Here is a 13891-nt window from a genome sequence, read left to right as displayed (position 1 = left end):
AGATAACTTTTTTTTAAAATAATTATTATATCACATATGTTTTGAATCTTTCTTTTTCATTCAAAGGTAAATCATTCATTGTTAAGTAAATACCTTATGATATATTCATGTAAAGCCAAAATTGTTAGTCACTGTAATTGTGCACTTTGTTCACTCGTAAATAATCATATAATACGTATTTTATGCATATGTAAATACTTACACCTTTTATTACGTGAATAGTCATATTAGTTATCCTTTAGTTTAAATTTCATTAATATTTTTTTTGTACATAATAATCAAACCTTTTTTACACATCCCTCGTATAGTTAAATTGGTCCAGCCGGGAACCACATTTGTGGATTCTGAAGGATGCCTAACACCTTCCCTTCAGAATAATTTGAACTCTTACCTAGAATCTCACTTATTTTCGTAGACCATGTTAAGCTGCATATATTAATAATTTATAGGTACCCTAGTATACCTTAAATGCTAGGTGGCGACTCTGTACATAATTAATCTATTTCAGAGCTCCATAAGTTGTACTTTGTTTAGCCTTGATAAAAATAGGGTGCAACAAAGATTACACAAATGAAGACTAGGCTAGTTCTACTACTGATGAATCTACCTCTGATCCTGAGGAAAAATATAGGTAAGGCTTGGGAGGAATTTGCATAGAGTTTTGGTTTCCTTCTAACATTTCCACAACCTTGCTCATGGATGGTCGATTTGAGGGATCAGTCTGTATGCACCATAAGCTCACCATCACCATCTTTCTTGCACATTCTTTCTCCTCTTCATTCATTATCCCGATTAATTGAAGCTCTTCATCTAGCTCAATTCGTCGATAGAGCCAATGTGGAAAATAGATTTCACTTGTGCGTTCAACTCCGACATCAACATTTTTTCTTCCTCCAACCATTTCTAGAACCATCATTCCGTAGCTATAGACGTCAGACTTGTGAGAGACACCTCCCAAGTTTCTGCAAACAATTTCTGGAGCAATATAACCAATAGTCCCTCGTGCACCTAACATTGACACAATGCTCTCCTTTTTCACGCACAGCTTGGCAAGACCAAAGTCGGAGATCTTAGGACAAAAATCTTCATCAAGCAGTATATTATGAGGCTTTATATCGAAATGCAAAATCCGAGTGGTACAACCACGATGCAAGTACTCCAATCCTCGAGCAATGCCTAGTGCAATTTTGTACAATATTGGCCAATCCAACTGGCGAACTCTGTCTGATCTTTCCATATAGATAAACTTTTCAAGAGATCCATTAGGCATGAATTCATACACGAGAGCTCTTTTGCGTCCCTCAAAGCACAATCCCACAAGGCTCACGACGTTAACATGTGATGTCCTGCTAATACTTGCCACCTCGTTAATGAACTCTTCACCATTGCCTTTTAGTCGATTTAGGACCTTTACAGCCACATGACTTCCATTATGTAGAGTTCCTTTGTACACATAACCATATCCTCCTTGACCTAGTTTGTTTTTGAAGTTACTGGTGATTCTTTTGACTTCTGAATAGCTGTATCTTTTTGGACCATATGATCCATAGTTCTTAAAAAATGCTTCAATATTTTTGTGATCCTCAGCATTAGATTCCCAAAACTTGAGGTACTTGTACCCCAATATTTTTTCTCTGAAGTAGAAGAGTAGAATCGATAGTCCAACAGTAAACAAACATGTACCTATGGAAAAATTGAAATCATGCAGCATCAGAGAATTTAAATTAATTTCAATCTGAATGTCCTATGCACCATCAGGGAAGAAGTCTGTGTTTGGGACAATGCAAATAGTAGGAGATAATATTTCAGATAGTGTTCTCTTATAAAGTTAATCAACTTTGTTTCAAACCAAAAAGTTAGTAAATCAACTATTGGTATTTCATTTAGAAATCACCCAACTTATTTAAGTGATTTTTCATTAAATTTTGCTGACATGAAATTTTAATTTAAAGCCAATTTTTATGAAATAAAAAGGCACCCGTTTTAACTATTTTATTGACCTGACACGCTAAAGATATATTGACTAAGGATTCTTTTATTGTACCTTCATTCTCTCGTAAATCATCCCCTCTCAGACAAAATTACAATAGATTCCTCCAACACTGATTTGTCAATTTCTCCATGCATTATAGCCTTTAAAGTTTAAAAATGTTACTAAAAACATTTTCAATAATTAAAACCAAAACCAGAATTGTTTTTTGAAAAATGGGTTTTGTTTACCGAAATTTCAGACGGTAACAATTTTCAGTATTTTAATAAAAGCAACAAACAATGGGAACTAAAAAAGAAGTCCTCAACGACTAATACAAACAATTTTTATTTTTTTAATTTCAAAGATTGATGTATCTAAGAATTCCTCGGGTCATGAGGATGATTCCTTGGAGATATACATATTTACATGGAGTAACTTTATAGCATCATTGGACTTTGTTAAGTTGTTAATATTATTGTTGTGTGTGCTTGTATTTAATTTTTTTCATTGAACAATTCAGTATTCAATGTATATTTGACCAATCAATCTGGATTCACGTGGAATAGACTAGTTAAGGAAAAATAAGGTTCCCAATTTTTTTTTTTATTTTTTATTTTAATTTTCACCGATTTGCAACTCTGATTTGTCAATTTATGTAAACTAAAAGGGAGAATGAGGATAAAATAATAGGGTCTTAGTCAATATATTTTTAGTGGGTCAGGTCAAGAGGGGAGGGTCAATAAAATGGTTAACATGGGTATCTTTTTATATTCTAAAAAAAAAAAAAAAAAAATCATGTCATCAAAATTTTATGAGAAAATCACTTAAATAGGTTGTATGACTTTCTAAATGAAATACCAATAGCTAAGTGACTGAATTATAAAAATAAAGTAGAGTGAATTTCTAAGAGAACTATCTTAGATGAGTTATCGATTTTTTTTCAAAAAAAAAAAAAAAAAAGGATGTACGGAGAAAGAATGGCTTCTCAACTCCACTATCCGTAGTTGTCTAATCTAAGGTACTTGTCTCTCAATGTTTAGACATTTTACCTCAATGAAGAAGAAAAATTAAATGATATGCATTGAAATTCTGTAATAGGAAAGAATACCGCGGTTAATGGATATTTAGCTACCTGCTCCCAGAATCAGTCTGAACTTTCTTCTGGTTGTTTTTGCATCTGAAAAAAATAGAGGAAAGACATTATGAAATATTATAGATATGTGATACGAAAACAAGAAAGGACCCTAAGAAATATGCCCCAAACCTTGAGCATGTGGATTATTTGGGTTTGTACACCGAAATTTGTTGGTTTTATCAGTCTTGCATTGACCTCCGCTATAGTGACATTGGAAACAGTCCTCAGACAGTTTCCATTCTACTACAAAAGAGGTACTTAACATTTTGAACACATCACCACCATCTGATATTGAGTCAATTGGCAATTGGATAAGTGAACAGCCGGCAGGAAGATTGCCCGCTTGATTGCCTTTATCGTCATCCCCGGGAAGCTTGTAGTATATGCTAAAGCCTTTACAACCATTATACATTTTATAACCAGCAAAATGATCATTCTTCTGGGTATTGTTTGGGGTGCTACTGCTAGCGCTGTTGCATTTAAAGAAGTTGTGAATATTCACTATGAGGAGTATGAAAGAAATAGAAGGAGAGTTTGGAAGGGAGATATTTTTGTTAAAAGCCTGGCACTTATTTTCCCTCAATATAGTTTGAAGCTTGGGGTCCCCGAGCTGAACTGTAGAACTATACTCCTCGCCTAAAGCATAGTACCAATCTCCTCCAGGAAGCAGTTGGATTCTTGGAAATGGTTTAGCATCACAACCGGACATGGGCATTATTCCACATTCAGGTTGTGTGGAAAGAGTGAAAGGAAAGCGTATGTCAGTATTATTCCCACATGAAAAGGACTTTGGACAAGTTGAATTACTATTGCCCTTCGTCTGAACTAAGAAAAAGGCATACAAAAGATGTGAAAGCCATAATGAGTCCTATCTCAAGAAGAGGAAGACTAGATATGAACTCAGTTGTTCTGCAGTTGAGTTTAAAAGCATAGTGGATGTGGAAAAGTTGTAGAACGTACATTTAGGGCTGTGAAGAAATCTTCAAAGCACCTTCTTGTCAAAAGAAAGACTTGGAAGTTTTGCACCAATAACAAAGGCATCATTGTCAAACCATGTGAGGAAACTGACTTTGATATGTCTAAGATGACTTCATTTTAAGATATTCCCTCGGTCCCAAAAGGGCTTTAAAAATATTCATTTGGCCCATGGGCCAGCCCAACCTAGCCTCAGTAGGCCTCACAAGTCGGCTGTCTTTCTTGGGCTGGGCTAAAAGGCCTTAGTCTTAAATGGACTCAAATATTTTTAGCGCAGGGCTCGTGGCCCAGTGGACCAAGCCATATTGATGGCTTTACTTGATTTTGATTTAGAAATTGATGCTGGCGTACTTGAACCATTGAAGAAATCAAGTAATGGTTCTAGTCCAGTTTGAAGCTTTGCCGCCATTATAGCTTTACAAAAACCATTGAATAAGTGAACAGCTACTAGACAACTGTAACCCTGGATAATAATTGAGTGAGGTGTTATAGTAGAATATGAAACTTTGGCAGCCACTGTAGTTTTGATAACTTGGGAAAGAGAAAAATTCTTCATGTGTACTATTCTGGCTGCTGTTGCATTTGAACAAAGGGAGAAGGCGGTCCAATCTATATGTGATTGAAGGAGAAATAGGGAGAGAGAGATTTCTATCGAAAGTTGTGCAGCTGTTGTTCTTCAACAACTTTTCAAGAATAGGGTCAGTAAGTCCGATAGAAAAGTCATGTTTCCAAAGAGCTTGATATTTCACCCCTTCTAATTCAATTGTGGCATTTGGACTAACTTCGCAATCCACTTTGCACAATCCACAATCATCAATTTCAGTGGATTTGTAGAAAGGAAAGCTCAAATTTCCTAAGGTTCCACACTGAAATTTCATAGTGCAGCTTGAGTAGGATGTGTTCTGTCCTTTAGCTGAACCAAAGCACAAGAAATGAAAGAAAATGGAAACAAAGAACCAAGAAAATAAATCCACGATGAACCCTTTTGTACAAAGAAACATCAATAGCAGCGACACATGTAACTTGATTTATTTGCACTAGTATATTAAGATCTGAAACAATTCTTGATTTTCCATAAAAGTAGTACTAAAGCATGCAGACGACTTAGGACTGTACCGCAGAGACTTGGGATTGGAAAAGTCTCTGCATTAATTGTGCATTTGTGGGAAACTAAGAACTTTTCTCTTCTTTCTTTTTATTCAAGCTTTCTTTTTCTTTCCCCTTTTGGTCAAAATTATACTCCCTTCTTTCACTTTTACTTCTCTAATATTCTAAAAATATATTTTCATTTTTACTTGTCACTTTAAACATATCAAGAGAAGACGTTTTTTTTAATTTTATTTTGCCCATAGTATTAATTACTCATTTCGAATCACTTTTGAAGTCCATTAAAAAAATGCACCAATTAATATGAGTATCATGATAAATTATGCATTTCATTTATTATTTGTTAAAGGGTGTGCAAAGTCCATAGTAGACAAGTAAAAGTGAACAGAGGGAGTACGTAGTTAAAATCTTATATATTTAGTAGTGTTTTCAGAGACGTTTTCGGGGCAAGTCCCGAGGCGAGTCTCAGGACGGGGCGTACGAATGTTTGCTATAGATTATGATTTTTGGGGCGTACGTCCCGGGTGTCAATTTAAATTTTATTGTTTTAAAAGTATGTTTGCTATAGATTATGATTTTTAATATTGTTGTAATAATATTTATACTTTGTGTTATCATGTAGTAGTGATTTTAAAAAAAATATACTCTATAAATAAAGAAAGCAACTCTCATTGAAAATGACACTGCCATAAATAGTTTTTTTAGATGATTATGTCTGAAATTGATATGATAGAGATTTCATAGCACTATGTTCCTGAAACAACTTCATTAATTTTTTGGTCATTTCTCTTACACTTTTTGTCCTTCTCCTTCTTTGAATATATAAATAAAAGTCAATGCAAATATTAGTTCAGGGTGAGAAAGACTAATAGATTTGGAGATTGACGATGAAGTGAATGGAGATTCATTTTAAAGATTATCTAGGTATTATAATTTTTTGTGCTATGATCTTTGTCAAATAATCATTATAATAATATTTCTATATTATTGGTGATTTGTTTGAATTTATTTGCAGAATTTTTAATGAAAACTTTAAATTTGCTTATTTTTTATTAATAAAATTATAAAATTGAAGATACATGAGACATACGTCCCGTAGATCCAAGGGACTTACACCCATGTCTCGGGGATTACGTCTCGCCCCGTGCTGCATAAAACGTCTCGCTTCGCGCCCCAGCCTTTAAAACAATGATATTTATTTAGCCATGAAAAATTTGTGTCCAAACAAACACATGCATCTTTTGATTTGGTTTAAATGTCAAGTGTATGTGGAGCTTTTCCCAATAATTGATCTTGTTTTACTGTTTTGGATACCAACCGACACTAGTGTTGCGTTTTAAGAACGGAAAAGGCTCAATTATGCCATCGAACTATCGAAAATGACTCATTTATGCCATTCGTCAATAGTTTAGCTCTTTATACCATCGCCATTACCAAAATGACTCACTCATGCCATTTTTCATTAACGTTGGTTTTACATTACTAGATATGACACGTGACCTCCAATTAGAGTTCCACATCGTTTAATCAAATCATCACAAATTAAATCCTAAATTAAACTAAAACCCGACCCATTAATTTAGGATTTAATTTGTGTTGGTTTAATAAATGACGTGGACCTCTAATTGGAGGACACGTGTCATATCTGGTAGTGTAAAATCGGCGTTAATGAAAAATGGCATGGATGAGCCATTTTTGTAACGATAATGACATAAATGAGCCAAACTATTGGTGAGTGGCATAAATGAGTCATTTCCAATAGTTTGATGACATATTTGAGTCTTTTTCAGTTTTAAAGAATTCAAAATACAAAGAAGCAAACAAAAGAAAATACTACTTCACCAACAAGGGTTATGGTGTAGTGGCCGGTACTACCAAGAGGTCTCGAGTTCGAGCCCCCTTGGGTATGGAGTCACTCTTGTTAGGGGGTACTATGTCCTCTAATGTGGGATTACCCAACACGAATTCAGATTAATCGGGCCCCAATGCGGACACAGGACACCGGATGGGAAACCAAAAAAAAAAAAAAATACCACCTCAAGAAAAGGAAGAGTGGACATTAACTTAATTGTTGAGTTGAATTCCTTTTTGTGAGTATTATTTTCCAGTCAATCTTGCACTGCATATTTCAAATATGATATTTGAGGTCAAGGTTAGTAGATTTGAAAATTTCTCCTGGAGATAGATTAATGAGGATACAAATTCAAAACACTATGAAATGAAATGATGTTATTTTCCTTTCAGGAAGTCTTTTCTCATTGATCTGGTATAACACCTTACAACTTGTAATATATTTATTGATATTTTTAAATATTTATATTTAACCTTTATAATTAATTATTTGATTTGATCTCTGAGAATGAGGAGAAAAACAATTGAAATGATCACTTGTCTCTTATCTTTATTTCTTTTATCTCTCTTATACATAATAATAATATATGAAATGACATGTAGCAGCAAGAATTGAAGTCTAAGACAATATTTCCTTCAGTACCAACTGAAATTCAAAACACGTTTTCCCTTCACTATCTTTAAGTACAAAATAAGTAGTTCTTGCTCAAATTTAATCTCTTGATTAATCTCATAACTACTATGAAAGAGGGATCTGAGAACATCCCAATAATATCTATCACATTTTTTTTTTTCATATGAAAGAACCTATTTACATTATTGACCGACATATAGTATGCTTTGATGCCAATGTTCAATAAATCACCTTAACTAAGATATGAGACAGAAACCAGAAAGCATTACTCTAACAAAAATTGACACACTTGGCAATGATGCAGAGAGTTAAGCGACTTTAACTCCACTTGGTCGTTTTCCTTCCATGGCATCCTTCTTATTATGACAGTCAGCACATGGGAAAGGACCTTGCCAAGGCTTTGAGCTCGTCGAGAAAATTGAACCAGCATGTACTGATATGCCTTCGCTTGCAGCAAGGTCAACCTGGCAAACAGCACAAATGAAGAAACCAGACATTGATGGACCATTTGAATCCTCACTCCCCAATCTGCAATCCACGTGATAATACAGTGATCAAAGTTTTCTTCGTGGCGATGTAACTCATAGGAAAATGACTAAATGAGAACAAAAAGTCAAGAATACTGAATTCCAGGAAGAAGGAAACACACCAACCACCTCATATCTATGTAAAGAGACCAGAATTAAGCTGACCAACACCTCAATCTCAATGCTTATAATAACAAAGTAACCACACAGTTAAATAGTCATGGACGACTTGACAAGCTGAGGGTCCATTGGAAATAGCCTCTCAACTCCACCAAAAGTAGGGGTAAGGTCTGCGCACATCCCACCCTCGTTAGACCCCATTTGTGGGATCACACTGGGTGTGTTGTTGTTGTTGGACAACTTGACAACTCCAATTCGATTTTACCAGTCAGATCCAATATATCTTCCATGATGGTAGAAGTGCATCCTATAATATCGGCGTTATCCTTATTTTTGAACTAACAAAGTCCTAAATAAAAGAAATTTACAGACACTAGACCCTTGACCTTGTGAGGAAACTATAAGCGGTTGCAGTGTATCTTATATTCAATTGTTCTATCTCATCAGTTTATGACACCGAGAAAATATATTTGTTTTCCACTTCACAAAGATGTAAAAACATATCTTTAGCTGCTCTGCTGTTTAACAATCAATCCTGTCTAATGATTCCTTCCAAAGTCATCAGAAACTAAAAGCTTCATTGAAATATTAAACTATAGCAAGAAGGTTTCAAAATTTGAGAGAATTCTGACCTTTCAGCAAGCATTGCTGAACCTTCTTCAAATAGTTCCTCTCCAATGCCTACAGCTGACAGCTTTTTCGATAGTTTAGCAAGTGCGACTTTCTTCTGAAGAAAAGGGATTGGAACTTGTTATACTTCCTGGGCAGAGTTGCAGGCTGTACAGAGTTATCTGAAGGAATTATATCAACAACTATGCATGTTGTGTCATCCTTCAGCCCACGCGTCCTCAAAGCATCCTAGACAATCAACGACATAAATTATAAAAGATTCCCAAAACAAAAAAGATTAATTGAGTTTAAAAATGTCATCCTAAACACGTGTTGTAGATGCAAAGATTCCCCTGAACTCCACTACCTTCATGACTTATCTAGAAGCAAGCTCAGCAGGCAACCCACCACAAGACTTGGCAGCTATGTCTGATGATACGGCATCCCAAATACCATCAGATGCAATGATTAGCCTTCCACCTGCAGTTGATAGCTTCACAATGTTGACAAAGTTAGGGCCTTATTTGAGAATATAATTAAGTAAATAAAAATATGTCCTCCCTATAGCTTAAGTTTTTTTAGATAAAATGGTCACACTCTTTAACATGGTAACAGAGTAAGCAGAGGTCCTGGGATCGAGTCTCACTGCCACCCATAACCAAAAATAATCGATGTGCTTGGATGTGACAAAAAGAATCAGGCCCGCATGTGAGGGGGTGTCGAGAATATAATTAAGTCTTTAAAAGTGTACTCTCTCTCTAATAACTTAAAATTTTAGATGAGATGGTCACACACTTCAATACCATTCTTGAATTTACCAATATCTACGCAAAAGACGTCAGATATAGAACAAAAAAGAGTACACCAAGATTTCGTGAGGGGTAAATCCTAAGATGATCTACAAGAGAGTATGAAAATACAAGATAGTTCTTACTTTTACTTGTTTGATATTGTTAAAGCTAGTTAATGATTGAAGCTAACTAAGTTGATGTGAATGAGAAATAGAGGGAAAAAAGACAATAGAAGGAAAATGAAGTTTAAAGTAAAGTTCCTTTGTAAAGGAGCTTTGTACCACATTGATGGTAGAAAGGGAAAGTTTAGTGCTTATAGTAGAAATAACTCCTTCTAGCTCTTAAAGGGTTAAGAAGAGGGACTTCCCTGGCGCCGTTGTCGTCGCTCGGCTCGGATTTGGATTTGGTCAATTGATTGATAATCTTTTTGGACCAAATTTATTTAAATTCAATCTTCATTTTCTGAAATTATTTTTTCATTTCCGCCGGAAATATTAATTGATAATTAATTAATTTCGCGGAATAAAATAAACTCCTAAAGTTCTTATTTTTTTCTAAAATGGAAAAGCCTTTCCGAACAGTCACCAAAACCTGTTCTGAACAGGTATTTTTCGCGGCTATATAAACTGAGGCAACGCCTCATTTTTCAACTACTGAAAATTTTTCCTACACGCATTCTGCATTCTTATTTTCTGAAATAAAACTATCGAGTCTCTGTGTGTGGTTCGTTGACTGATTTGAGTTCGTCGAAGTCGTAGGCGTTTGAAGTACTGCTACTCTTGCGATAGGTATATCCGTTTTATCCTGGGAGGAAGTAATCCATAACCTCAGGTACAGTGAGGGGATTAAAATCCTTAAGGACACACCGTGAATTCTGTGGTCTCGGATATTTCTTTGTTTCTGAAATTTTTCGACGTTACACAGTTTCTATTTCTTTTGGTTTCTGGTTTTTCCAGTGCCTGCTTTCTGTTTCTAATTTTCTGAACACAGTTTTCTAACAGACATATGGTATTGGAACAATGAATTCCCCTACATCCATATCTCCGATTGATCTTAAAAGGCATAGACCTCCTGGCCAACAATGAGAAGGACCAATCTACAGATATTAATAAAAGCCTTGTTTTAAACAGATAATATGACACCAGCTGAACGATTTTCTTAAGCTCGACTAGATACAAAGTGTACGCACCTCAGTACCACCAAAAATGCTTAGTCTTCCTACTTCACCACCACTTGCTGTGACACATTCCCTTCTGCAATTAATCAAGAAACAGTGAACATTTTCATATCAACATATAACCAGAAGAAAAGATTTAGAAGATGGACACTTAGTCGTCCGCATTTTCTTCAAGCCTATGGTCTACAGTTAATTCTGAAACAGCACCACCCTGAGTATCCAAAATACAGCGGGAATCTTCAACAGACGCAACTGTCACTGTCCATCCATCAACAATCGCAAATGTAGTTATAGTTCCAGATGCTAGTCCTGCAGTGACAAATGAAAGCATATAGAATTAGCACAATTGGAACATGAATTGAAAGTTATAACTGGAAAGAAGAGAAGCAGAAAGCACAAATTTCATGCCTTTTCTCTGGAACTCCTTATCAGTTTTCACAAAACCTGCGACTAGTGCACGAGACAAAGCATGAAGCCACTCGTCCCTCCGAAGTCCATGAGGTATGGCACTCAAAACATGATCTAGTAAATGATCCTTTGAGAACACTGCGGCTGCTGTACCATTATGTCCATCAAATATCTGACAATTAATAAAGAAGAATTATGATCTGATGGACAACTAATCAACTGAAGAATCTAGATTCAAGGGCTATAATATCAGCTCACAAATGAACTTCGACCAGCACGACATCAAGTGTTTTTTTTTTGTCCCCATAATTAACATGCTTGAATACGATGGAAACACTACGAAGCATACGAAGAAATAGAGTGACAAGATCATCAACCTTCAGTCCTTAGGCCAACTTTAAAAACTATTCTACTAGATGAATCCAAAAAATGATATTCAGCAAAGCAATAGCTAGAACGGGTGGAATCAAACTGGAATATTTAGGCGTGTGGAACCAATGCAAGAAAGACTAGAAATTTCACATGTCATTAAATTGATTAAGACAACAATTTTGTCTTGTAGAAAGATGAAGAAATGCATTGTGATAAATGGACCTCAATAGAGTGAAATGTTGGGTTTTGATATTGGTGAATGAGAAATGATGGGATGAAAAGTGGAGGGAATGTAAAAGGTCCATTTTTTTTTTTGGGAAATGTAAAAGATCCCTTTTGCTTTAGTTAAAGCATTTGTCCCACATAGGAAAAAGAGAGGAAAAGAAAGGTGTATATATTACATTACACCTTCTCTAGTCGCTAAAAGAGTTGAGGGGGCAAGGACCCCTCGCGTCGACGCTCGCTCGGCTTCGGCTTTTCTTAATTATTTAATTAATTAATTAATCCAATGCGGATCGACCCTGACCCGTGACTTGTGACCGACCCGGTTCGTTTTTCCCCTTCCCGGATATTTTTGAAGTTGCAAACATTCAGAATCAATACCTCCAACTGCTATAAATTCCTGTTTTGTTCCAGAATTCATAACGAATTTTCTGCAACAAAATAAAACCTTTCTCTCCAAAACTCTCTTGTTTTATTCTGTGTGATACACTGCCGTTGAGTGGTTCGCCGCTACCGGAATTTGGAGTACTACTATTCTGGTAAAATAATCGTTCTATCCTGGGAGGGAATATTCCATCAACCTCGAGTACTGTGAGGGGAATAATTTCCTTAACGACACACTTTGAACTAAGTGGGCTCGATTATATTCTGAAAAATATTTTTATTTTTCCAACACTGTTTCTGTTCATTTTCCAGTTTCTGTAGTTTACTGGTTTTAAGTATTTTACTGTTAAGTATTTTATACTGTGTAATCTGTTTTTACTAAGTGTTTTACAGATTGTGTTGAAACTTTATTTAAACTTATACAGATTACTTTGCGAACAATCTTAAGGAAATTAGATATAATATTATAATCTGTATTCTGTTTAAGGAGATTAAAACTTGTGTAGTTTTCTACTCCATATGAATATTAGTATTCTGACTCGAAGATATAAAAACTTCGTTGGAATACCAAAGTTCATAATTATACTGCGATTTGAAGAAATAAAATCTTCATCGTTTAAGTTTGTGATTTAATTGCTATTCTGGTTTTATTAACTAAAACAGTTTGTCGATTTGACAGTGACAAAGAAATAATGGCAATTGAGACTGGAACTCCCTCTGCGACTGAAACTCCCTCTGTGAATATTGCACCAGCAGTTACTCCTACAACCCGTACCGCTGTGCCACCGGCTGAGAAACCTGCGAAGTTTACCGGTGCCAACTTTAAAGGATGGCAGCAAAGAATGTTTTTTTGGCTTACCACCCTTGGTATGCAAAAGTTCACCAGTGAGGACCCTCCCGTGCCTGTCGCCGACATGCCTGACAACCAAAAGTTCATGATTACTGAGGCTTGGAAACAGGCTGATTTTTTGTGCAAAGGCTACATTCTGAGTGCCTTAGAAGATGACTTGTACAACGTCTACAGTGCAGTACAGACCTCCAAAGAACTATGGAGTGCACTTGAAAAGAAGTACAAAACCGAAGATGCTTGCTTGAAGAAGTTTGTGGTTGCCAAATTCCTAGACTACAAAATAGTGGATGGAAAAACCGTTGGAACCCAAGTTCAAGAGCTTCAACTTATCTTCCATGACCTTATTGCTAAAGGTATGGTAGTGAATGAAGCATTCTAAGTGGATGCAATGATTGAGAAGTTGCCGCCCTTATGGAAAGATTTCAAGAATTATCTTAAGCACAAGAGAAAGGAAATGAAGTTGGAGGATCTTGTGATTCATCTCAAGATCGAGAAAGATAACAAAACCGCTGAGAAGAGGTACTGTAAGAGTTCACCGATTGAAGGGGCAAATGTCGTTGAAGATGCTGCTCCAAAAAAAAACAAGAAAAGGAAGAGGCCTTCTGGAAAGGAGAAGGTTCCTAACAAGAAAAAGTTCAAGGGCAACTGTTATAATTGTGGTAAAGCAGGCCATAAAGCTCCCGACTTTCGTGCCCCCAAGAAGGACAAAGAGAAAAACAAGGGTCAGGCAAACATGGTGGAAGATGTTGATGACCTG

General features: G+C 35.8%; 1 protein-coding gene and 1 pseudogene across 1 annotated transcript; both read right to left on the bottom strand.

The window, feature by feature from the left end:
• Positions 1–253: 253 nt before the first annotated feature.
• Positions 254–4638, bottom strand: LOC132600315 (rust resistance kinase Lr10-like). Its single transcript, XM_060313382.1, has 5 exons — positions 4379–4638; positions 4099–4171; positions 3237–3975; positions 3105–3149; positions 254–1683 (listed from the first exon to the last, which is right to left on the bottom strand). Exons 1-5 carry the CDS (start codon positions 4636–4638, stop codon positions 578–580), a joined length of 2223 nt encoding a protein of 740 aa, XP_060169365.1. The 3' UTR covers positions 254–577.
• A 3039-nt stretch (positions 4639–7677) lies between these two features.
• On the bottom strand, positions 7678–12321 carry LOC132600314 (probable protein phosphatase 2C 15; annotated as a pseudogene).
• Positions 12322–13891: the final 1570 nt, after the last annotated feature.

The sequence above is a fragment of the Lycium barbarum genome, chromosome 6 (assembly GCF_019175385.1).
Source record: "Lycium barbarum isolate Lr01 chromosome 6, ASM1917538v2, whole genome shotgun sequence".
Classification (NCBI taxonomy): Eukaryota; Viridiplantae; Streptophyta; class Magnoliopsida; order Solanales; family Solanaceae; genus Lycium; species Lycium barbarum.
This window is presented reverse-complemented; position numbering and strand designations above follow the sequence as displayed.